Consider the following 26,583-nt stretch of genomic DNA (forward strand, 5'->3'; position numbering starts at 1 on the left):
GAACGTTGGGCGAGCTGAGCTCGCTCATTGTCTTAATCTGCGCTTGAGACATCTCCGAAGCCCGACAGATATCCATGTCTTTGAAAGGTTAAGTTCGGGTTCACGCAGGAGCTTTTCCCTAACTTGTCGGCAATGCCAAAGATAATTCTATCGCTTAGAAGATAATGGGGTGTGATGGCACCAAAGGCGCACTTATCAGCGATTTGACGAAGTGCAGCCACATAGCGATCAAACGACTCGCTAGGCTCTTGCTGTCGTGAATTGAAAAGATAGCGCTCGAAGGGAATATTCTTCCTCGGATTGCAGTAGTTGTCGAAACGCTCGATGACACCTTAAATTATTACCCCACACAATCGCAACTGACAAGCGGAAAGCTTTAGTAAAGCCCCTTTTCGCTTCTTTTTCCCTGTTCAAAAAGTCGCGATACTCTGTCAAAGTCAATTGGCGCCACCAGTTGTCTTCCTCATTTTATTTCTCCACGATTTTGTGATAAATGGAGGAAGGAGAAACGTATGAACGCCCCATCACTTCCTGAAGCGTTTTTGTTGTTCCCATTGTGTAGTTTTAGAGGTTTCCTTTAAAAGATTCCTCATTTTGGAAATTCCCATTAAAGAGATTTCCAACTTTATTAATTCGCCGTTTTAGAAGTTCCCAGTTTTATAGATTACTAGTTCAGTGAGAGCTTCCATGTTTCAATGATTCCCAATTTTGCGAATTCCCCATTCTCTTCCGTTCCCTATTCCTCAATGTCCCATTCTCTGGAACTCTTATCCATTTTTTTTTCGTGATTTGAGCATGAAAACGTTCTCAACACGTCACTTAAAGATGTGTGGCAGTTTTCGACTACAAACTGAGTCATTGTTCTTCAATAAGAAAACCACATAATCATTGTTAATACTAAAAATTAAACTGCCCAAGTATTTGAGATACTTGTCACATTATGATCACATTATAGATTAAAAAACCCTCAAATTTTACTCTGTCCCTTGCCTGAGCAACATAATTATGAGAATAGTTGTAAGTGCATCCTCTCAGCATCTAAATCCTTGTTCCTTTAGAAAAAATATTAGGAACGTTATTGGAACTATTCGTGAAAAGCCAACTAGACAATTATTTAAAAAGGCACTCTATCTGCATTATCTCGCGCAGTATTGATCACTCCCTTATAGTGTATATTTTCTCTCGTTTATCCTAAATAGTCACAAAAAGAAAACTGGACAAATTACCAAACTAAAGATGTTCTTAACTGACCGTGCTGTCAGCCTGGGTATATTCTTAGTATGTTCTTAAAATTTTGGTTACTCTCATCCTTAACGCTCTTATAAAAGAAAGATTGTGGGCCAAAAAGAATTTTTGGGATATCCTGCAAGTATGAACCTCGTAAGAATATGTGAAATACATGAGGATACTTGTAGCTACTAAATATTAAACTTTACTCGAATAATAAAACTGATGCGGCTAAAACAAGGACACTTGTGGCTTTCCTCTGTCTGTTCTTCTGCTTGCTTTTCGTCTTACAAGGGATCACGATCTTACCAAGGTTCCTACTTGGTTCCTACAGGATTCCTCTGCAAATTTGCTTTCGGAGGACTGGGTACAACGACCATCACGTGAGTTTCACAAGCTGTCTGCAGCAAGCTCGTGGAAAGTTCGTGTATGTGGAGAGTGAGGTAATAGTTGACTGTATTTTGGGTACAATTTTAACGGAGCTAGATTTAGAATACTCATCCACTTATTTGCTCATGAAGAGTGTGTATTGTATGCTTCGTTCTTCGAAGGGTGCTGCCACAAGAATGCAATAGTGACGGGGTACGATGCATTGTTACGGTTTACAAGCTTATATTAAATAACTTCCCTGTTTGGTTTGTTTTATACGAAGTAACGAGTTTGAGTGTAGTCTAAGTAAGAAAATGCACTGTGTCAGATGGCTGCCAAATGTGATCAGTGGCTAAAATGGCAAAACACACAGATTGCATTCACCTGTCTGTTCAATGCGTGACACAGAATTATGTCACGCATTAGAACACCTGGCCAAGTAGAGTGCTCGCAGTGAGTCCCTTCTGACTTAGTTGAACTGCCTGCTTTGGTCAAACAAGCGAGAGAATGATGATTGAGCAAAGATATAGGGACTGCACGATCTTCTGTAACCGACACATTCAAAATCTGCTAACCAAATTAGTGAATGTGATGACAGATGGTTCCGCCTCTTTTATTGCTAATGCAAACAAACACTAAACGGCGTGGGAATATCTATATGCATGTCGAATGCAATCAACTATTGGGAAAGGAAAGAGCAGAAAAACTACTGTATTTAACTTAATTTAATGTTGGAGTGTTTTGGCAAGTTTCGACGGTGTGATTTTTGGGACAAATTCTTGTTTCGAACGGACAATCCATTAAATCAGTGAGGTCAGAATACAGACACGGCTTTTTCTGCAGAAAAGATGACTCAATACTTGTTTGAAGCCATGTCCTTCAACAAATTCCCCTTCTTCTCGAAGAAAACTACCCATGGATAATCGTTTGACCGAATCTGGTCTTTGGTGATACAATACAATACAATACAATACAATACAACTTTGTTTACCCTGTGATTTCAGAGTAGCTAGTAGCTAATATCTAATAATTAGTAGCTAATGATGTGCCAAAGAACTATTACTATGATCGATGTCATTTGATTTAGGTTACTCGTATCCTTTAAGATTACAAAGCTCTCATAAAAAATGGTCTTGCCGAAACCAGTTGGTAACACAGCCATAACATACTTGCCCGATAGGAGAGCTTCGACTGCAAGTTTCCGTCCTTGTTTGGGTTCAATGTGTTAGCCATTTGATCTAAAACGCAAAAGCAATTTCCCAGGGGAAATCGAAGACAGATTGGGGTCATAACCTGACAAGAAGTAATTAACTTGTCAAAAAAATCTGACAGTGGTCCATTGTCAACGAACCAATCCGAAGATTCTGAACGGTTACAAAAGATCGTGCAGTCCCTATATTTTTGCTCAATCACTATTCTTCCCTTGGCTCGCTTGCGTAACTCAGAAGAGACTGTGAGCAGTCTACCTGGCCAAGTGATATTCCCGTTATTCCTATTTGAATGAGTTATTTGCCAAAAACTAACTGCTTGCCTAAAATTATATAGTTTAGTTATGGAGTTACCATTACTGATGTGCAGATAGGTGAAATGCACCAACATGGCTACTGGAAACTTGTCATGACCACTGGAACAACTCAATTTGATTAAATTGAGCAGTTAATGGCTCAGACTTTTTACAGACTTTTTGTGGTGTGTCCTTGTAGCCATTTGTGTGTCACTTTCTATGCAAGCCGCATAAATCAAAGTGTACAAACACAAATTCATTAGTGAAAGGAAAAGAGATTTTGCATATTGTTAAGTACGTTTTTGATGAATGACGATGAGTCCCTAAACAGTGCTGTTACTAAGCGGGTGCTGACTCACGAAGTTCACAGGCTCTACAATACTCGTCACATTTGTTGGAACACCCATCCGCGTTTCCCCCTTCCTCCAATGTTGATTTCCACAACTACTAGTAGTAGCCCGAAAAATTCTCACACAACATTGAATTGGGGGGAGGGGGATGTGGTATAAGCTACGATCTTGTAACACGATGATTCTGGATTATTCGCTAAGTGTTCCAACTAAATATGTCTAGCATTGTACGCCTGATTGCCACTTCATTTATTTTGTTGTCTACTCGCGTTAGCATTTACATAACCAATTACGTATAATTACGTATAATTTGATGCAAGTTTCCATTGAAGTTAAGACCATTCGGGTAGAGTTAGTGCTTGGATGGGAGACCACCACAAAAGCCCCGTGACAAAGGCACAATCTTTTTTTGAACTTTGTTTTTCTTTTTGCTTGATTTCTTTTTTTGCATTTGGTTGTCAAAGGCTTTTTTCGAATCTTTTATTCTTGTATTGGCAGGAATAGCGATGGAATCCCCAAACGGTGCAATTAGGCTAAGGGGCTAAGCGGCATTGTTGCGGTTGACCGTTGTTCTTGCAAATTAAAAAAAAGGTCGCAAGCAGAATAACTGTACAATGGAGATCAATTGTTGAAATTCAAGAGAATCCTACATTAGTTTCGCAATTCATGCACGCGCTGCAGGCCTACAATGTCACACTCACTCACTCACTCACTCACTCAGACAGCCCCCGATGACAAGATGGATACTGCACTTACAGTGCACTACCCACAAAAATCCAGGTGACTTCAACAGGATTCGAACCCATGACCTGTGCGATGTCTGCTGTACAATGCTGTACCGCTGAACTGAGCTTTGAATCCACACAGTTGGGAGCGGAAACTGGGTCTGAAATTGCGCCTTCCTGGTCGACAATGCGACCAAAAATTGAGTACTGGCGACACGTTTTCATCCTGCCGATGTTTTTTAAAATAACAGTGAAAGGAGTTTTCCCGTTAACGTTAACTACCTCCATAACTTCGCAAGCCGACAGGTTTTTTTCTTTTTTTGCGGTTTCTCATAAAATACTCATTGCGGGCGAAAAAACAATGACTCAGTAAAGAGATTCAAGGGACTGGTGCGACGAATGTAGTACGGTAACAACATGGCGGCTTGTGTGCGGCAGAAGGTGACTGCTGCGGTTTCCCCTGCTGAAATTTTCAACAAACCAAGGGCAGATGTATTTGTTTATTACATTCAAGGTCGGATACATTTTCTCTCCAAAATGTCTGCTTTCGAAGGCGAAAAATAATGCTTGACACATACACAAGACTGCGCGGTCGTTGCTTTTTTGTATCCATAAAAGAGTTCAAAGCGTGCATTTTCAGGCGAAAATTTTTGGCGACCACAATTTGCCATCTGGCGACTGAAAATTTTTATCTAGTGGCCATGCCGAGCGACTTGGAGTAATCACAAAATTATTTTCAGCAGTAACGGGAAATAATATCTTCAGACAACGATCTCGTAGCCGTCGTTGTCGTCCTTGCATGCTTAAGGTCCCTATTAGAACTAAGTCTACATACAGTCATCACAAATATAAAATCTACAGGAATAAACTTACTGGTTTACTGTGACTTAGTAAAAAGCTTTACTACCAGAGCTATTTTAAAGCTAACCAAAGTAATGTTAAAAATGCTTGGAAGGGTATAAGACAACTTATATCACTTAAGGCAAAAGATTAATCCAAGCCCAATAAACTCATTAAAGATCATCAAGAGATTAGTGATCCTAAATTAATAGCAAATGAATTTAATAATCATTTTGCAACCATCGGCTCAAGGTTAGCTCGTACACATAAAGCTTACCTCGATAATCCCCATATTTCAAGTTTTTTTTCTGTTACCAGTTACCAACTTTGAAATTATAAATATTATAAGTACTTTAAATTCTAATAAAGCAACTGGACCCTTTAGTATCCCAGTTGTTCTCTTGATTGTTTTAAAGAACTTTATTTCTTACCCCCTTGCAATTATTTTTAATTGCTTGTTCACATCAGGCACTGTTCCTGATCATTTCAAAGTGGCAAAAGTTATTCCTGTCTATAAAAAAGGCTCACCACTTTTGGTATCTGTTTCTTGTCTTATCTCATTATAATCTATATTTAATAAGATTCTTGAACGACTCATGTACAATAGATTAATTATTTCGAACAATCATCTGTTTTCTTTGACCAACAGTTTGGATTTCGTTCCAATCATTCTACAGTTCATGCGCTTATTCGTATGGTAGATAAAATTCAAAAAGCTGTTGACAGTAAGAATTATTCTTGTGGTATTTTTATAGCTTTGTGCAAGGCCTTTGATACTGTTGACCATCATATCTTACTTGACAAACTGGAATACTATGGTATCAGGGGCATTGCACATGAATGGTTTTCCTCCTATTTGTCTAATAGGAGTCAATTTGTTTCACTAGACCTTATAGATTCAGATTCAAAACAAATTTCATGTGGGGTGCCACAGGGATCTGTACTGGGGCCTTTGTTATTTTTGACATATGTAAATGATCTTCATAAATGTTCCAATGTACTTGATTTCCACCTCTTTGCAGATGATACCAACATTTTTCTACAAGATCAAAATTTAAATTCCCTTGAGTTGAAATTAAATGAAGAACTAGATAAAGTTAATCAACGGCTCCAGTTAAATAGGTTGTCCTTAAACATTGATAAAAAAAAATTGTAATCTTTTGCCCACCACAACGAAATCCTCAACCAATTTGCTTAAAAGTTTCAAGGTAGGCCTGTGGAGCAGAGTGCATATGTCAAATGCCTAGATCTTATCATTGTGGAAAAAACATACACATGAAATTCAAGAAAATAAATTTCAAGGGGCATCGGCATTCTATCTAAGCTTAGACATTTTGTTACTATTGATATTCTCAATCAGTTATATTATTCCTTAGTGTATCATTTTCTGACTTATGGTTTGATTGCCTGGGGAAACACTTATGCCACATCTCTTAAACCTGTTGTAGTTTTGCAGAAAAAGGCAGTACGAATAATAACATTTTCTAATCGAGATGCTCAATCTAGTCCTCTTTTTTCACAGCTAGGATTAATCAAATTAATGGATCTTGTGACTACTCATACTGCCCTTTTCATGTTTCAGTATCATCATCTTTTACTACCTAAGGCTTTTGACAACTTCTTTTCACCTATATCATGTAAACACAGTTATAATACTAGGCTAGCATCAAAATCAACTTATTATATCGATCATGTTAGAACTAATTACGGGAAATTTAATTTACATTTCTCTGGTCCTTCAGTTTGAAATAATCTGGATGAAGATTTAAAACGTAGTTCTTTGCATTTATTTAGACAAGTAATGATGAAAAAATTCTTATCTACCTATGTTTAACGCTAGCTTGGCATTGTCAATTTATTCTTAGCTTATTACTGTTCAAACTCAAGAATTGATAATGCTATACTACTATCTGGTACCAGTTTGGTTTTTGGTTTTTTTTTTCTTTTTGTTTGCTTGTTTTTTTCTCTAAATGTCTTTCCCTTGGATTAGTTAGATATATGTATTTCATTATTTCATACCCTACCCGTCACGAATGAGATGTCCTCATCATTCGCAAGGGAAGAGAAGACCGCATCGTACCTGTCGCAGCTCATGCAGTACTTCAAAACCTAAGCGAAAGATCCGTCCGCTGAGAAGATTAATCGAAAAAATTTGAACTATTTTCATTATTTTTACTGAGTACTCAGCGAGCTGTTGTGAGGACGCTCAAGCTTGAATGTTTATCACGAACAGTTAAGATTTCAAACTTTGAACTTTAGAACTTTATTAGTGTCATGTTCAGTGGTTTTTATCTTTTTTAGTGGACCAGTAGTATCTAAGGAAAGGAGGAATGTAGTAAAGCATGCATTGTTTGACACACTTGACGGTCCCATCATGCTTAAGGGGCATAAGTAGTTTTACGGAACGAGCGTAGAGAAGCTTTTGAGTCTTTTGTGTTGTATAGTATTCTCAGTTTTTCAGTGAAGACATTGCATAAACTGGCTAGGCCTCTTGCCTTGAGATCCGGAGATCCCAGGTTAACACACGTTCTGACCACTGGTTGAATTTGTTCCTGCTAGTCCCAGGTTCAACTTCTCAGCTGCACTTGTAAATAGCCAACTAGTTTGCCTCCGACCGGTTGCGATTCTTAACTGTCGTTGCTGAATGTTCTGTTCTGTCGTGCTTGTCTTTCATTGGTCCTGAAAAGCCCCTATTATATACGGAGTGGTCGGTTGAGTATGTATTGTATTATTGCAACGTTTATTCCTTGCGGGAAGACAACTGCCTGCTCGTACCTAGATTTCGTACTCAAAAAACAGAAGGAACACGTCGCGTAAAGAGGTGCGATCTTATGGAATAGTGAAAAAAACAATTCAAAGAAATCAAAACACAATTCTAGGTCTCTTTTGTCAACATTTATTCCAGCCTCTTCATTGGAATCAACATCTGCCCTATGCCTAATTTCCTCCCCACATTCTCCTTCTTCAGAGTCCATTTCTTCGCCGGAATCCTACCTCCACTGTTTTATTGGTGAAAATAGCTTTTTTTTTGTCAAAATTGCCAACAACTCGGTTGGATAGTGAATGCAAATGAGAAGGCAAGGGAAGCCCCTTCATGGGAAAGAATCGAAATTGAAGGAAATGTCAAAAGTGGCGAAAAAGGCAGTTTTGTCAAAAGGGCGACAATTTGGTTCGAATCAAATTCAAATGCCGGCAAGGCACAACGGCCCTTGAAACGTGGCGAAATTGGTTAAGGACGGTGCCTACTATTGTTATTGCGCATACGTTCTGCGCATCTCACTCGGATTTCCTATCGGCAGTGCTTATTAATACAGGGATATTTTTTCGCGGCTCAAAACTATGCGGAGAAAGCAGAACTTAGCAAGTGTTCTTGGTATTCAAAAAGCAAATTGGGGGTAACTGCGCAATTTTTTAGAGATAATTAAGCTTGAATTTGGAAAAGAACGCCATACATTGCTTTCTATTTTAAAGCTTTTTACAAATATTCTTGATTAATTATCTTCGAAAAATGCGTAGTTAGCCCCAATTTTCTTTTTGGATTTCAATAACACTTGTTAAGATCTGCTTTTCCCGCATATTCAGTAAACCGCGCAAAAATACCTTTGAATTAGTAGGCACCGTCCTTAAAATGGCAATCGCCAACAACTCGGTTGGATAGCAAATGCAAATGAGAAGGCAAGAGGGTTTCTTTGGAAAACGGTGAAATTGGCGAAAATGACAAATGTGGCAAAAAAGCCATCTTCCGAAATTTTGCTTTGAAATTACACCAATAAAATACAAAATCTGTACGTGACAAAATCATTGCGTGATGCTCAGTTTGTATGCGCAATAGCAATATTTGGCACCATGCTTTAAAAGGAACCTCCACTAAATTCGAAGAGAACTTTATTTTACCACAGAACACATTGTTTGCAATCAAAACTGTTTGAACTTTTTCATTGAAAGCGATTGTATTTGAAGGAAAACAATTTCAAAAACACTTTTTTTTGTTTTCGAATTTCCCGGACGTCGCCATCTTGAATAATTGTCAAGTGTAACGGTTACCCTATTGTTGCAAAATACAGTCGAACCTCTCTAATACGGACACCGAAGGGACAGAGCAAAGTGTCCGTATTAGAGAGGTGTCCGTTGTATAGAGGTCATGAATATTACGTCACTTCAAAGGCTCCATTGATGGTATTAAGTGTTCTTTAAATCAAAACTGGCCCAAACAAGTCTTTGAGGTGCATAATGGACAGCACAAATTGTTACAATACAAGCTGTACAATTCCAAAAACATATGGCAAACTATAATACAGTTTCCGAGCAGTAACATAACAAAGCAGTAACAAGTGTAGCGAACACTAACATACAGTAGAGTATTTAATGAAAGTTCTTTGTTATTGAGTCATTTTGCGTTAAAGAAGTCTGTGATGTTCTTCTGAAAAGCATTCGCTAGTCGTTTTTTGACATACAACGACTGAGCTTTTGAAATAATCTTGCATAACTCATCAGCCAAATTTGATTCAATGACGGGAAGGAAAGAGGGAGAAAAAGGAAAGCAGCAACTGGAGAGTCTTCAAATAATAAGAAATCTTGATGATAAATGGCAATGACATGTCGATATATAATTTTTACTGATTGAAAACAAATGATACTGTTCTCGTATGAACAATGAAACAATTGATTACACTTAATGATATGTAACGACAAACAGGAAATCGTATTGAATAAGAACTGTCATCATTGGAGTGTCCGTAATAAAGAGGTTAGGTTTTTATGAATTTTCTCTCTGGGGCCGAGATTTCGCGTCCGTTGTCCGTATTATAGAGGGTCCGTATTATAGAGGTTATTTTTACAAAGAATGTATGGGCATTTTCTCGGGACCAAGTGAACTGTCCGTATTAGAGAGGTGTCCGTAAGGAGAGGTTCGACTGTAAAAGCTGTTTGTGCCAGAACAACAGGACATACAACCGTTAAACGTCACAGTTATTCAAGATGGCGGCGCTTGGAAAATTAGAAAGTGAAAATAAGCGCTTCGAAAATTCATCTTTTTTATACACTTTTTTGAAAAAAAATTGTCGTGGAAATTTGATTGCAAATATTATTTTATTCGGTTTGTAGTTATTCCGTAGTTGGAGTGGAGGTTCCCTTTAAAGAACAATATTCGAGCAACTTGCAAAATCAAATGTCGAAAAAAAAGTATTCTGCAGAAGTCTTTGGCCAAATTTTCCGCCAAGCCATTCGCTGCGAAAAAGGTATCCTGACGGATACGTTATCTAGCCAGACAAAACGACTTTATTTGCACAAAGAGCATGTACAAAGATGCACAAAGCGATTATCGCTATTTCCGCTGTTCTCTCACCCTCCGTACCGCGGATTCAAGCAATTCTCGTTTAGCGGGAGATACGTGAAAGAAACAATCTTTGTCGAATCTTATTTTTGAAAATGCAAAACGCTCATTAATTTTTCACCACCCGGCATTTTATCTACTTAAAACGCCTGGCTGGTGGCTGCAGCGTTGTTCAAATCATCGATACACAGTGTGCGAGGACAGAAATACGCGATATACCATGTTTGCCTTGTGTAAGGGCATTTGAATGCAAACAAAACAACAGTTTTGTCGGCTCGCTTTTTAAGAAACTGATGTCTGGGAAGTAAGCCAAGTGTGATTGTGTCGCCGAGGCCGGATTCCTACAGAATGCTTTCTTCTCGAAATGTGCTTTTACAGTTGTCTCGAATAGTGTACTCCAGGCGCACGCTGCTACTTGAAAACAATACGTGGTAATATTTTCTTTCTTAGAGGGTCGGTTTATTTTGTAATGGGTGATTTGCCCAACAATTTGAGTCAGCCTTTACTTTACCATGGATCGGTTTTTTGCATGACACTCCCTTCCTCCCGTTCAAAAAAGGCAGCCCGGTAAACATCGGTAAATACCACTCGTAGCAGCAGCAAGTATATCTATGAAGAATCATAACCTTTTCAAATAACCACCCACTTCCATATTCTTTAAACTGTTATAATATTAACGATTACATTTTTAAAAAGGATATCTACTTTATTACATTCGTCAAGATATATAATTGTTTCAGACTGATAATACTCGTTCTGAAAAGTAGTCACGTGCACATCCGTAATTATTGGATTAATTTCATTTTACAAACCAAAACAGTTTTTCTCTTATGCTCTTTAACAAAATTCAAATGTGGCTCCCTTCAATTCCTTTAATTCTACAGTTTTTTAGATGCCATTTATTCCAGTTTTAATCAGTGTTGATCCCTCTGCTTATTATTACTTGGTTTGTATTTCTTCCTTTGCTTCAGGTGGTGCACCTAAGCCATTTTATCAAATTACTTGCTGTAGTTTCAATAACTGCTAGGACCGGGAGCCTACAACTTGTTTGTTTTTACAGAATGAGCTTCACGTTATTTTTTTCCGCGAAACCAGTTCTGTTCACCTTATCACAAGTCTCGGTTGCATGAGAAATTACTACCCATGAGAATGGTCTCTTGTGCAAGCCAAATCTTATTTAAGAACTCATCTAAAAATGGCTTGATATCAGTGTGAGAATGCCGTTATATAGTCCTAGCACTGGAGCTGTGGGATCCTGGTTATCGGAGCTCCCGCTAAGACTTGATGCAGTTTCTTTCAAATTTCACAATCTTGACTTGCCATAGTCAATAAAAGTCCATAGAACTTTTCGCTGAATTCCACAGCCATGATAAAGTTGATGCATTAATTGCTGAGGCGAAGTGAAATGACTAACGTCCCTCGCGCGTTTGCCGTCGAAATTGTCTTTTCAAGCCTATACAATTTTTATCGTTTCAGGCTAAGAAGAAACTATTTACGTGGTCATATTATCCCGCATTTGTCGTAAAATATCAAGCTTTGTATTGTTAAACGATAAAAATTTTAGCTACGGTTATTTCATTAAATTGGTTGACCTTCCTGGATAACTACGATCGTAGATAAAATCATTTAAGCAAATTGCTTCGCCTCATAAGTTGCGGTAGACTAGGTTTACACGAGAGGAAATTGTTCCGGATTCGTGATGATTCCGGAAAGTTTTAGTACAGGATTAGTTTTGCCGTTTACATAAAAGTGGACGAATCCGACATAAAACCTTCCCGGTTTTGTCGTGTCTCCGGAGATTTTGAATCCGGAATCTAAAGTGGGAACTTTGAATCCGAAAACTTTTGAATCAGGAAAGTTTTGTCGTGTAAACGACTTTGATCTCGAATCCGGATATTTTTCCGCCTGGGATCTTTTGAGTTTGCGGCAAGAGACCATGAAGGTAAGATATTCTCTTGGTTTGCGGTGAAACCAAAATGGAGGATCTGGTGCTAACATTGCTTACGGTCTCCGGTTGCCTAATCTTGTTGCAGGTTCAGGCGATATATTTTATTATGTGTACCGCAATATTTCTGAGGAAACGCAAATTATTATCGCAAGAAAGTTTAACGTCAGCCACACTTCTTCGCCAACGACATCGATGGCAGGATCGAAGACCGAGACGGTTTTGGGTTAGGCCAGGTCGAACAAGTGCCTGGTGGGACAATATGATGAATAATGTCATGGTAGCCAGCGAATGGAAAGAAGATTTCAGAATGTCCCACCCTACCTTCATGAAACTTTGTGAAGAAGTTGGAGTTGTCGTTGTCTGTAAACGGTCAGGAATCCGAATATCCTTTCAGTGTAAACGCTTACGAATCCGAATACTCCAAATTTGATGAATCCGGAAACATTAACGAATCCGGAACAATTTCCTCTAGTGTAAACCTAGTCTTAATGTTAAGCTATCTTGAATGGGTTAGTGTTTCATGCTGGATTAAGGGATATTAAAAACGGTTTTGGTTTCACTTTTCCTGGTCGTTTCCAAGCAACATTGGTAATCAACTCTTGTGAGAAATTAGCTCCTAAGGCGGATTGCTCTTTAGTATAGTTGGTCATGAATTTGGTTTGGAACAGGTGTCGAGAAAGGTGTTGGTACGCCGGGCCAACTAAGTTTTTCATTAGGAATGTTTTAATTGGTTTTTGGTATCTCCACGGTTATTTGTGTTTCACTCAGTGGCGTTTTTACCCAAACGAGCTCTTTTACTATATTTTTGGAAGCAACTTATTTTCAGTTCATCTCTGGGTCTTTTGACTTGTTCTCGCGGTTCCAGATCGCATTCATGACAACAGCGGTCTCTTTTGGGTTTTCAATAAGTGTTTTTAATCTATATTCTAATGTTCCTAAGTAATTGAAAATAACACCTGTAATTGTAGTTATTGTCCTGTTCTGTCTGGAACACGTGTGCCAGAGAAATTTATGGAAAAGGCGGCGCTCGTTTCTTGTAATTTTTGTAACTTGTCATACTCTGTTCGTGCTAATCTGTGTTAACAAACCTGTAAGATTCCGTTGAGACAAACGATTTTCTTTGTTGTGGAAAAAATATGTTAATGTGCTGACGCGCAGGCGTAGTGCGTCTCGCAGGCGTCATTTTGACGTGTGATTGGCACTTGATTGTTTAGTCAGACTAAGAACATATAAAAAGAGCTTTATACCTAACAAATAGGGAGAGTTAAGCAGGACTAGTTGAGCGAGAGCTGTAAGATCGACCCGAGAACACCAAATAAAGAAGTGAAACAGCAGGAGTGTTGAAGAGTCTTTCTTCCCCCAAAAGATTTCCTTCAACAGTATTTACATAACAATGCACTTTTCAGGATGTTAGTATATAGTCATGACACTTTCGATTTTTCTAACAAACCCCTAAAAGCTTATAACAGAGGCTGGGAGGACGAGGTTCCAGACTTTAAGCAGTTTACCAGCTTGTATTCCCAAGTTTTCTTATCAGTCGATTTTGTGAAGTCAATATAGCTCCTAAATCGCAGTTCTTTGGGAAGTTGACTGTTTTTGACGTCATCAAGCTTGACAACAACCACGCTATCATCTCCTCTTTCGGCCAGGCGATGAAGGGCGATGCTCAGTTCATGACTGCAAAAGTTGCTGGTTAAAAAGCTCTTCGACACAACAGCTACAGTCTTTTTACTGTTGTAGACACTGTCTGCCATGTTTTGGGTAAAAGGTACCCCCGGTACAAAATCTCGGTAGTGAATGCAACATTTAATTTTATGCTTGCTTTCCAAAGTTGGCAACAGTTTCTTTGTGACCCATTTTTGGTCCACGGTGCTGTAGATGATAAACGCATCAAATTTGAAATCTGCAAAAAGAAGTCGGTAATGTAGAAACCCTTGTTTGTAATGATTGAGTTGAGGAAAGAAAGGATTTATCGCAGCTGAAGTGATCGTCTGTGCCTAAGATGCGATGAATAAAACTTACCTGGCTCTAAAGGAGCAGAACTTGTTTCCTTTTCTCGTTGCTTAAGGCGCCACCGGCAAACAACTGCTACCAAAAAGAGCAAACACAAGCAAGCAACTGCCACTGCAATTGCTGTAGTAGCTGTGGATAAGAGATCAAAAACGTGATTGCTAATGGCCTGAAACAAGGCTTAGTCGTTAACAAACTAAAAGGGTTCATGAGGTAAGCGAGGGAATTTGGATTCTGGGTTCGCTGCATGATTATTCCCTGTATTTCAGTGACTTGTTTTGTGCAATTAGATTATCGCACTCGTTGAAGATAAATAGCTGGCTCAGGTTTACGATGCCTCTATTTGGATCGTGTTTATTTTCATCGGTTCAGTTTCGCCAAAAGGCTGAAAATACAACTATGACTAATACTTTGTGATATACTTTCCTTCGTCATTTTTTTTTTTTTTTTGCCAAATGACTCGAGAGAATCAGACCCACTGCTATAGTCATTGCCAGAGTGCCCTCTGACAATGACCTTTACTTTAAAGCTAGTCTCAAATCGGCGAAAATTGTATGTATATATTTTCGCTTACTTGAACAACATCGTGGATTTTAACTTAATTTTTAACTTGATTCCTAATGGTCGGTTTCACAGCCATAGCACACACCAGACTAAACTTTACAACGCCGGAAAATATTTGGGAAAGCTTGTATTCATACAACTTGAAGGCTGCTGTGGGTCTGTAAGTCAGTCAGATCAAGATAGCGGAATTAAAAAAAATCATTTTCTCGTTTTTAAATGGGATTATTTACCGTCGCTTTCATCTAAGCGTGGACACGTGACTGGAAAACATGCTCCAAGTGGTTGCAAACGTGACACGTTTTGGCTGCAAACGTGACAAGTTTTGTCTTCAATCATTCGAAGTTTGAGAGATGTTCATGCAAGTTTTCCTAGAATGACGGCAAGACTGGACATCGAAGACTTTTCCTCGGTAATTGACCCTAATCTGATAAAGTGTGCTTCAAATACTCTTAAACTATCGTGCGCAAAAGTCTCAACTGTTTACTTAACGGATGCCAAACTCAAACTTCAAAGAACATGTTTTCCCGTCATGCGTCCACGCTTAGATGAAAAAGACGGTAAAATGCTAAACGACATCACGTTCTCAGATGGTAGCCGAGCACTAACCGGCATCTGAAAGGTTATGGGTTCAAAATCCCGTCCAAGGGTTTCCTGTGATTATTACTGGGTTGCCCTATGGCAATCCCAGGCTAAAAGTGGATGGCATTTGTTCGGTGTTATTTTTCTTTTTTTCTTCCGTGTCGGTAAAAGTCTTGCCTGTCACTCCCCAGGTAAGTGGTATCTTTGTGCATAGAGCCTTCTGCTCGACTTTTGCGCGTATTTTCTAAGGATCGAGAGGGTAGTGGAACTGCGTACCAGATTTCTCTGGTGGAGACAGTAGAATCATTAACCTATTGTAGCCTGCAATGGCGTCGAAAGTCATGTAACGCGAATGGCGTTTTCGTGGATCCTTAAACAAAATATACCCTTATGGAGCTCAATAATGGAAAGTCAGTTGGATAAACTAGGCAGGCGGTGAAAACCAACACCTGGAATCTCAAAAGCGACGAGTAGTGGACTTCGACAACAATCTGTCGCCCGTCGAGCAGAAATCAAAGTGAGCTGCATTTCTAAAATAATATTTACCAAGTGTGCTGTTATGTAGAACACTGAAACCAAATGGAAAACTCTCTGGTAACGTATGGGTTCAACAAAGACAGAGAACGAATCGAACACCTTAAGTGGATCTGTGATCAACTCTGCACAGTCTTCAGGTAAAAAAAAAATTGGAAATGTGACAGCCAAGAATTATTTGAAAGAAAGCTTGTCGTTCATTTTGTGCTTTATTATTCAAGGAAAAGGTTCTTCATGGAAACGGTTTGATCCTGAAATTTTAGTTTGTTGTAATATTGCGCATATTTGACACGATTGAGTTTTTTCTCTTCACGCACGTAATGAAATAGGAAGGGGTTTTTGCCTCTAATAGCAAATATGTTGTTTGTGTCAAAAAATTGTTCGCTGGAAAAGGTGGCCTTTTATATGAATTCATCATGTTTTATGATATGTGTGCTGGATAGTTTTTATGGCAATAGTAAAGCATTTTCTTGTTATTCAAGGAAAATGTTCTTCAGGAAAGGGTTTGAACCTGAAGTACATGGTAATTTGACACGATTGAGTTTCCTGTCTTCTCGCACGCAATGAAATAAGAAGAGGTTTTCGCCTCTAAGAGCAAATATGTTGTTTGTTTCAAAAAATTGTTCGCTGGAAAAGGTGGTCTTTCTGAATTCATCATGTTTTATAACATGCGAGCTTAACTGGATAGTTTTTATGGCAATAGTAAAGCATTTTCGTGTCAAAATGAGGTTAGCGTTTTTCTGTTGTGCTAACTTAATTAAATATAAATATACAATAGCTGCGGTTACATTAGCCATTTTGCCCTTGGGTAAGTGGCTTTTTCCCACGGGGGAGCAATTTTTTATTTGTAACCGATCTGCCCAAAGGAAAATTTCCTGTGTGAAACTTCCATGGATACGTCAAAAAGAACAAAAGAATTGCCCATGACAGTTCCAGATGTAAGTCTTATGGTTAACAAAACCCCAAAGCGGCTCAACCAATCACAAGATTGCCGAACGCGAGGAAAATACATGCTGTGATGAACTGTGTAAACAACTGCGGACGTGGAAATACCCAAGCACGCCTTTTCTGGCCAGCAGCAAATCGACGTCTAAATTATAAATTGGAGAGTTGCAAGGACTAGAGAAAGCGTAACTGAAGTCGACGTCTTTGTTGCCTTCTAAAAATGAAGCGATGAATCGCTGAACTTAATTGAGGTGGACAGTTTAAGAGAAGCACCGATCGTTACAGTTACCGAAAATAAGCCAAAGAAAAGTTTGTCGTTCAGATGTAGATCTTCGATGTTTACTTTTTTTTTTAGATCCTTAATTTTAATGTATTTTGTATTGTAATTAGTTTTTCAAAAACCATTTAGTGAAAAAACTAATAAATCTCATCTTGTCTTATCTTAAAGGTAAGTTTCCCACCAAAACAGGCCAACGCTTACCTTCCTCTTGGTTAATTTACAAGTGTGTAACCGCAAATGGGGAGTCGATCATAACCCAGGGTAAACCCAACCCAAGCCGTAACCCCAAGGTTCCCCATGGGCAAGAGGTCTAGTGTAACCGCACCTATTCTGCCTCGTGAGTTTGTTATTCTCGTTAACCAGCAATGGAAAGTCATTGCAACGCGAATGGCGTTTTAGTGCATCTTATGTTGTTTGTTTCAATAAAATGTTTCGCTGGAAAAGGATTCTGTGATTTTTTCTGCCTTTGTGAATTATAATATCATGTTGTGTATTGAATTTTCGAGCTTAACGTTGAAACGTGATACGGGAGGATATTTTTAGTATTGCTCTGTAAGCAGGAAAGATTTCATGAAAATAAACAGGTCTGTTTGAAACGTGCTTGAGTTTCAACAAAATGAGCCCCAAAATCAGGAAAAAATTGTGACGCCGTTGAATAATAAAGTAGCTGCTATTTCCAAAATGATGGAATTCCCTGGTGATAAATAACCTCGTCTTCGAGAGTAAATTTTTGACTTTGCAGAAACAATGGTGGGCGATTGTGATCTTTGTTTTGAATTCGCTCATTTATTGTCAAACTTTATAACACTTGACAGAAAAAGAAACTTACTAAAACCCGGTATCTTGCCATCACTTGACACAGATGCTTCACTGTTTGGCAAGTAAACATGCCGCGGTAACTTAATCACGGCGCCCGCTGAATTCCGGCGATGTCACTTTCGATTTGCAATTTATTTGTGCAGCCAAAACGTACAATAACAAAATTAAAGGGGTGCTAAACACACCCGCCTATAATGTTAGCTACGCCATGCCGATGAGACCCAAAAGGCCGAAACAGCTGTCCATGGCTGCTAATTGATCGGGTGAAGTGGTTGTGCGCATGCGTGATGTATTGGCCACACCGCGTTGGTGTGAGGGTGTGTCACCTTGCTTTTATTGTTTCCACCATTTTAGAATTCTTTTGTCTCTTTGCAAATTGGCCCTTTTGGCCTCACTTGCAAGCGTAAAAATTCAAAAGAGTATATAACCTGGAACGAGGCCAAAAGGGCCAGTTTGCAATCAAACAAAAGAATACTAAAATGGAAGCCATTTTGGAATAAGATGAATAACGTTTATGTGTGAATTTGAAACTCCTCCTTTGTAGGAAAAAATTCGTATTCTTTGGTGTTTCCTAAACATGCGGACTTTGAAGATCAAAGAGTCCAATCAACAGCTTCAGTCGTACAAGACAGGGGTTAGATTAAATATTCAATTTAGGCCCTATAGATGATGAATAACGTTATGTGAGAATTTGTTGCAACTTACCTGAGAGACTTGTCGATACATAAGATGATGTTGAAACTCCACCTATATAGGAAAAAGATCGTATTATTAGGTGTTTCCTAAAGATGAGGACTTTGAAGTTCAAAGAGTCCAATCAACGGCTTCAGTCGTACTTCCGTCAATCACATTTGTCCCGACAGTTAGTGGAGCTTTAAAAACAGAAGCTAACAAAGAGGATCGAAATAATCCAAACACAACGTGAGAAAGACCAATTGACCCGTTCCGCGACAGTGAATAACGGCAGCGGAAAACAAAATAATAGACTGGATTTTGAGCTTCAGAGTCTGCATTCAAGATGGGAAGAAAATTCTAATGTTAAGAAAAACGCATCTTTTTCTTAAATGACAAATCATCAGACGGACTGTTTACAAGACAAGGGTTAGATTAAGTATTCAATTTAGGCCCTGTAGCTGATGAACAACGTTCATGTGTGAATTTGTTAGAACTTACCTGACAAACTTGTCGATACATAAGATGATGTTGAAACTCCACCTTAATAGGAAAAACAATCGTATTATTAGGTGTTTTCTAAACAAGCGGACTTTGAAGTTCAAAGAGTCCATTCAACAGCTTCACTCGTACGTCCGTCAATCACATTTGTCCCGACAGTTAGCGGAGCTTTAAAAACAGAAGCTAACGAAGAGGATCGAATAACCCAATCACAACTGTGAATACGACCAATGAACCTGTTCCGCGACAGTGATTGACAGCAGCAAGAATTAAAGCCAATGGCTGGAATTTGAGCTTCAGGGTTTGCATGTTCAAGGTCGGATACAGTCTCATCAAAATGTTCGCTTTTGAAAGCGAACATTTTGAAAGCTTTTGAAAGCTCCTCTTGGAAGGAGCAAGGATGTCACAGTCGAGTAGTGCGCGGCCTTGGTGCAAGAGGTCTTGAGTTCAATTCCCGGATCTCGCATCCTTGTTTCGACTTCTTTTCTTTCAGTGTAGCCTAAGTAGCTTTAAATACCCGAAAAAGGAGCACTGATGGAGAGGGAGGAGTAAAATGAGCGCACCGTCGACCTCAGCTTTGTCAGCTGAATTACTGTTACGAGTTATCGACGTTAAATATGGTTGCTTTACTTTACTTTACTTTTAAAAATAATGCTTGACACACACACAAGAACGCGCGGTCGTTTCTTCCTGGTATCCATAAAAGAGTTCAAAACGTGCATTTTCAGGCGAATTGTTTTGGCGACCACAATTTGCCATCTGGCGACTGAAAATTTTTACCCTAGTGGCCAGTTGGCGTCTACATAAAAAAGTTAATTTCGGACTTTGGTGACAGTAACTGTATAACACGTATGACAAAGATTAGAGCTTCCACAAATCACATGTAAAGGAGAGATTACCACAAATCTCTTCTCTCTCGTCCCATCCATCGTCACAGTCAAGTTCCAAGTCACACAGCTTCTTCGTATTTACGCATTGGCCATTATCACAACTGTGCTCTCCTTCTTCGCATTTCGCTGGCAAAAGAAAAACGACAAATGAGACGTCTGCCAAACCATGTGGTACGCCGTGCCTACACCGTGTAATTATCCCTTTACCATTCTTCTCGAGGCTTATAACTCATCTGCAAATGCCAGGTGTGCGAACATTCTAATGTCACCTTGACACATCCAAGGTAAGCAATGACATAAAATGCAAAGAGTCAGACCTACTGCAATTGCCTATTTCATCATTGCCTATTTCCGTATATGCAAAAGCATCAAATAAGATGAGTGTCATCTACCTCCACAAGTCATGTTGTCGTCACTCAAAATCATGTCGAGGGGACAAGAACACTGTGCCTCGCCTCCAATTCCAACCAAACAAACATGTGTGCAGTTATTCTTGTTACATGGATGGCGATCTGCGAATCAAGTAACAAAACATTGTTACATGCTTGTACATTCCTTTCACACTTCACATCCCCCCCACCCTCCCCCCTTCACGGACAATAGACCTTGGGAAGGCTAAGGCCGCCATACTCTCCCTTACGTGCATACTGCCGCATGTCGAGAAGGAAAGTATAAAGAACTTTAGTGTCCGTACAGTGATCGAGTCTCCAAGAAAAAAGTTGTAATAACTTGCAAAACGATAGATCGGCAAAAATCTAAGAATTGAAATATAAAGAAACAGGGCAAGGGATTGTCCTGACCAATGTTTGGAGACGTAATTTTTCAAATATTCGCCTTTGTGAGTTCTTGACATATACGGTGTCTATAGATGGGTTGCAACCGATTCTTTCGGATCAAGTTGACAATTATGTGATATACAATTGCTGGTGGACGAACAAAAAAAGCTGATGTGCGACATTTTGCTTCCGCATACCGACATGGCGGCACGACATAACGCAAAAGCCACTTATTTGTGAGATTTTGCATCGCGTTCTTCGCCAAACGGCAAACGGGAAACGAGAGATTCGGTTTATTCTCACTCTTCTCTCTCTTTTGAGAAGCTCAACGTTCACATGGGGTCACAGTGGTAATTATTATGCCCTTAAACAAAGATAAAAGGTTACATTGTATAATGAAAGTCCAAAACCAGCTGTTTGGAAAATGAGCTCTTCTTTAACAACCAAAGAAGCATAGCTTCAGGCCACGTAACTAAAAAAGCAGCAATTGAGAAAATGAATAAATAGAATCCCTGCATTATCATATACAAAGAAAGGAAAGGAACTTCATTTCAGTGTCTAGTCATTCTAGCGCTGGAGCACTGTCCTACCTGTAGTCTTCAATGTGTCAACAATGACGATGTCAGACAAGTTGTTCACTGCGGCCCGTACGAGGGTTCGGCCCGATCGATCACTTTTCTTGATTTTCATGACGTTGCCAGGCTCCTCATCAATCCAGTACACATAGCTTCCGTATACCACGAGGCCTACAGGTCTTCTAACATTCTTTTTCACCAGTGTCTTGCGGGTCAATCCTTAACAACAAGAGATAAACTCCGTGTTATGTGTCATTTAAGTTAGTGTTGATAACCCACCCTCCCCACTCAAACCTGCAAGATAATTATTCCCAAGACGTGGCGGCAGAACAATACGGCCTCAGTAAGTGTGAATTTCGGTTAGGGTTTTTTAAAGATATAGCTCAAACGAAGGCGCATTTCGGAGACGTCGGTATTGACAATTGGGACGAAAGAACTCAAGAAGATAAAGTTGCACTCCGCTTGAGGCGCCATTAGCCATCCTGTCGCTCTCTGATGAGTTCATATGATATGGCGTCATGAAAATGGCTGACGTTTATAAAAACCGACTTCCATGTCGACAAATATCTTTTGTAACATTCGCATACCAACTTCTTTCTCTATTGTCTAACTTTCGTTTTAAGAATAGTTTTAAACAGGACTTCAATGACAATCGTTAAACATACCAGTAAGATCACCAAACTCAATTTTCTTCACTCCAGTGTCTGTCCAAAACAGTCTTTGTTCTTGTTTATCCACAGCCAGATCGCCAGGGGATTCGGCCCAGAAAAGCACCATTTCAGACCCACCTCCCATCGTTGCTTGCATAATCGATTTCTTTTGGAGATTCTCATCCGTGAAATACATAGCCCTGCAATGTGTAATGTAGGTATTACATTTAGTAATGGCACCAAGATACAAATTTTACTCCTTTATTAAGTGTCCAGTCTTCTAGCGCTGGAGCACTAATTGGGGATACTATAAATTGAAATCAGCAAATCAACGCATATCAAATCGAATTCGCTCTTAGGGAGTTGTTCTCAAAAAAATGAGATCTTCCATCCACCAAGTTACCCAGGCACAGACTTAAAAATAGACAGAGATTAAACTTCGCGTTCCCGGAAAACGGCTATTTAAGAGGTGAATATTCACCTCGACTTCGTCTCGGTGAATATTCACCGATAATCACTGATGATTCACAGGTGATTATTTCAAAAAAGAGAAAAAAAAAACATTTCAACGCAAAATCATCTTCACTTACAATGGCAAAACGACTACTGGCTGCCATTTTGTCCGTCGAGGTGATTATCGGCTGATAATCCGAGATATCGAGCCAATGGGAGCGCGCGTTTTTTATAATCACCTATGTGTTTATACTAATTGTTATTAACCGAAAACAACATCCCATTCCTTGCCTGTTAACTACAGTTAACGAGCGAAAATTAAGAATCGAGAAATAAAATACAACAAGACGATTTTCACAGTCTTATGACAAGCAGTTGCCTCGAAGAAAACATAAGGATTAATCTACTGCGATAAATGTTACAGCTCGGCGACTATGCTTTCCTGAATTTCTCTCCAGTCCTTTTCGTTTGCATTATGCTCGTTAACGCCCTACCACATCTGGCATAAACCTGACGGGCCAAGATACTTTTTAAAATACTCAAACTGTTGGTATAAACTGCCGCTTTTTATTTTAGTGCTTTCTTAACAATTGTACCCGTGCATGGCGCAAAAATTACCCCTTCTCAGGATAAAGCACTATGGAACGTGGATACACATCATCCTTCTTGAAAACCGCACCCATATTAGTTTTGTGCCTCAAACTGTAAACGTTGATGCTATTTAAGACACTGTCTGTCCAATAGAGCTGCTGTCCGTAGGGGTCGATGGCGAGATCAAACGGCGATGCGCCGCTGTTTATCTTGAGGGTCTTGACATTGGTTCCATTTTGATAAGCACATTTGATTGATTTAGTGGTTCCGCCATCGATCCAGAAAACTAAGTGGCTGTTGATGTCATAGTCGATAGAAAGCACATTTTCTAAATCTCGCACAGGCAAAACCACCTCGAGATTGTCAACAGAGTCAATCAAGATTCGACGAATGGTGGTTTTGGTGCTGAACAACATAAAGACACTTGGAGCTGAAAAAGAGAACAATAATTAACATACGTAAGGCACAGTTTCAGTAACCCTGTAATAGACTGGTAGAGCGAAGATTGACATACCGAACCTTAGAATAACGAAGTAATCGAAATAACAAACGATGCACGCCCACGTGAATCAAATGCCAAGGAAAGAACTTACACACAACGAACCACGGGATAAGACAAACAAAATTGTCCTGTCCTACAAACTTCGGAAATTAAGAATAATAAGAGGAAAAAACGAAACCACTTGGGGTCTTCGCGTCCGAATTTTTTGCGCGTTTGCTGCTGGCAGCCTGTACCTCCTATTGATTGACTAATACTTGTCCGCTTCTGCGATTTGTGAAAGTTATAACCTCTGTAATTTGTAAAAACGATAGGCATGGATGTCTTTAAGGTCCTTTAAAAGTTTAGTTTACCTTCGCAAGTTTGGTTGTCCGTATCTAATAACTGATAGTGCGTGGGACAGGAACACACTCTTGTGCTATCAGGTTTGGCGAAGCAAAGATGGCTACATCCATTGTTGTCGGCGGCGCAAGGATTCCAGCCTGAAACATGAATGGAGGTGTTACAAAAAAAACGCTGACATACCGGTATATCAAGCACTCATCGCAAAAGAACACATCGGAACCTAGCACAATGGTAAACAGGCCCCTTGCTGCAATACGCAAGAGTATTTATTGAAAGCCAAAACGCACATACGCTATTCTTATCGAGAGTTTCTTTTAGGCCCTGGCCAGAAAAATTAATAAACAAGTCATCAAATAGGTAATTATTACAAAGCTTCAAAAATTCTGCTGTCGTAATGGTGAATGTTTTCGCTGAATCCAAAATACCCAGTGCGACCACAAAAATTTACAACTGCAGGGACAATTTGTTGCAAGGACCCCTCTATTGAATCTCATCGAAAACGAGCAGTCTGTGACCATCTCACATCATTCTAGTACCAAATCTGCTTGATAATTAGCATGCTTGACAAGTACTTAACAGTTATTTCATGAGTGCGCGCGGTGGAAGACTGGGATTCAATGAAAACTAGCCATAAGGGATACTAAAAATTAGTGATAATAATTTTGAATGACGTTTCGATGATTCGTTCATCATTTTCAAATTCGCAAAAACTAAAAACTAAAAGTCAGATTCTTGTGAGTTCTTTAAATACTAAGAATGTGTGTGAAAATCTCGTTGCATGTAATTAAAGGCACTGGAATGTGGAATGTGGAACTTCCAAAACACATCGCTGATACTGTTTGCCAGAAAGGGTCCAGAGTAGCTCATCTCTATGGTCTGCCCAAGACGCATAAAGAGCGACTGGTGATGAGACCAATTCTGTCCGCCACAGGGACATATAACTACGCTCTTGCTAAATGGCTTGATGAGAAACTGCAACCTCTGTCTGTTAACAACCATACCATCTCTGACGTGTTTCACTTTGCTGAAGAGATCCACGAGCTGGATTTCAACGAGGACGATATTTTGGTATCGTATGATGTATCAGCATTGTTCACGAACGTGCCCCTAGAAGAAAGCATTCAGATTCTTGCGAACAAGGCCTTCACTCGGAATTGGTTCAATGAGACACACAACGTTAACATCACCCAGGATGACCTTGTTGAGCTTCTACGAGTGGCTACAAAACATCAACTGTTTCAATTCAACGGCAGTCTTTCTGAACAAATTGATGGAGTAGCGATGGGGTCACCCCTAGGGCCACTCATGGCGAACACATTTACGTGTTCGATCGAGGAGGAACTAGAAAGCGAGAATAAGTTACCTTCTTTTTACAAGAGATACGTGGATGACACCTTAGCCGCGGTAAAAGATATTGCAACTGCTACGGCTTTCTTGACAACATTAAACGAAGCACACCCGGCAATCAGCTTCACGATGCAAGTTGCAAACAACAACAAACTACCTTTCATCGGAATGGAACTCATTAAGATTGGGAAACAGCTGAAAACACGTGTCTACAGGAAAACAACAAATAAAGGCCTACTTCTCCACTATCAAGGCCATGTTGATGCCCGTTACAAACGATCCCTTCTAATAACCATGTTGAACCGAGCCCACTGTCTATCATCCTCACCTGATCTATTTGCTGAAGAATGTGACAACTTGGAAGGGATCTTCTTAAAACTGAACTACCTAGAGAATCTTATTAATTCCACAATAACTAGATTCATTGAGTCGCGAAATCAACCGCAAGTTGGCGATGTTCAAGCAAATGCATCGACATCACGACGACGACAAAGTAGCAGAGGTGAAACCACCGTTAATAAATCAACAATGCGTTGTCTATAAATTCAAATGTGATCTGTGTGATGCGGATTATGTTGGCTATACTTGCCGACACCTTTTCCAACGCATTGAGGAACACAAGCACTCTGCTATTGGAAAACACCTGCGAGACGCCCACAATCAGAAGAACAAAAATCTTCAGGAACAATTTACCATTCTTAAGAAATGCCGTGGGAAATTTGAATGCTCAGTTTACGAAATGCTTTTTATCCAAGAAAAGAAACCCCAGCTGAACACTCAATCTGACTCAATCAAAGCAAAACTATTTAGTACCTAATTGTTACCCTCTACGTTCCACATTGCAGTGTTTTTAATTACATGCAACGAGATTTTCACACACATTCTTAGTATTTAAAGAACTCACAAGAATCTGATTTTTTAGTTTTTAGTTTTTACGAATTTGAAAATGATGAACGAATCATCGAAACGTCATTCAAAATTATTATCACTAATTTTTACTCTCAATTGTTTGTCCAAAACCTCCGTTATTATAAGGGATACTACCGGACAAAATGTGGGGTGACTCGAAAACACTGACCCCCGGTCCATGGACCCAGTCCGTAGAGGGGTCCATGGACCGGGGATCAGTGTTTTCGGGTTACCCAAAAATATGGGGTGCATAAATGGCGCTGTGGTGAGAGCACTCGCCTCCCACCAATGTGGCCCGGGGTCGATTCCCAGACTCGGCGTCACAATTATGTGGGTTGAGTTGTTGATT

General features: G+C 39.5%; 2 protein-coding genes across 2 annotated transcripts in view; one reads left to right on the forward strand and one right to left on the reverse strand.

The window, feature by feature from the left end:
* Nucleotides 1-13,351: 13,351 nt before the first annotated feature.
* LOC137969361 (low-density lipoprotein receptor-related protein 6-like) overlaps nt 13,352-26,583 on the reverse strand; it is a 28,449-nt gene continuing 15,217 nt past the window's right edge. The window contains exons 11-20 of the mRNA XM_068815569.1: nt 23,987-24,115; nt 23,162-23,564; nt 22,106-22,290; nt 21,456-21,659; nt 20,482-20,601; nt 20,099-20,215; nt 19,200-19,241; nt 18,732-18,773; nt 14,318-14,437; nt 13,352-14,198 (exon numbers count right to left, since the gene is read on the reverse strand). Of these exons, the coding sequence (XP_068671670.1) occupies nt 13,756-14,198; nt 14,318-14,437; nt 18,732-18,773; nt 19,200-19,241; nt 20,099-20,215; nt 20,482-20,601; nt 21,456-21,659; nt 22,106-22,290; nt 23,162-23,564; nt 23,987-24,115 (1,805 nt within the window). The 3' untranslated portion in view covers nt 13,352-13,755. The remainder of the gene's footprint in view (nt 14,199-14,317; nt 14,438-18,731; nt 18,774-19,199; nt 19,242-20,098; nt 20,216-20,481; nt 20,602-21,455; nt 21,660-22,105; nt 22,291-23,161; nt 23,565-23,986; nt 24,116-26,583) is intronic.
* Nucleotides 25,260-25,868, forward strand: LOC137970472 (uncharacterized). The gene has a single exon (XM_068816987.1). The coding sequence runs from the start codon at nt 25,260-25,262 to the stop codon at nt 25,866-25,868; it is 609 nt and encodes a 202-aa protein (XP_068673088.1).

The sequence above is a fragment of the Montipora foliosa genome, chromosome 9, assembly GCF_036669935.1.
Source record: "Montipora foliosa isolate CH-2021 chromosome 9, ASM3666993v2, whole genome shotgun sequence".
In the NCBI taxonomy this organism is placed as follows: domain Eukaryota; kingdom Metazoa; phylum Cnidaria; class Anthozoa; order Scleractinia; family Acroporidae; genus Montipora; species Montipora foliosa.

What these genes read in the sequence shown, in the direction of transcription:
- LOC137970472 (XM_068816987.1), top strand. Translation starts at nt 25,260, where the DNA reads ATGGGGTCACCCCTAGGGCCACTCATGGCGAACACATTTACGTGTTCG.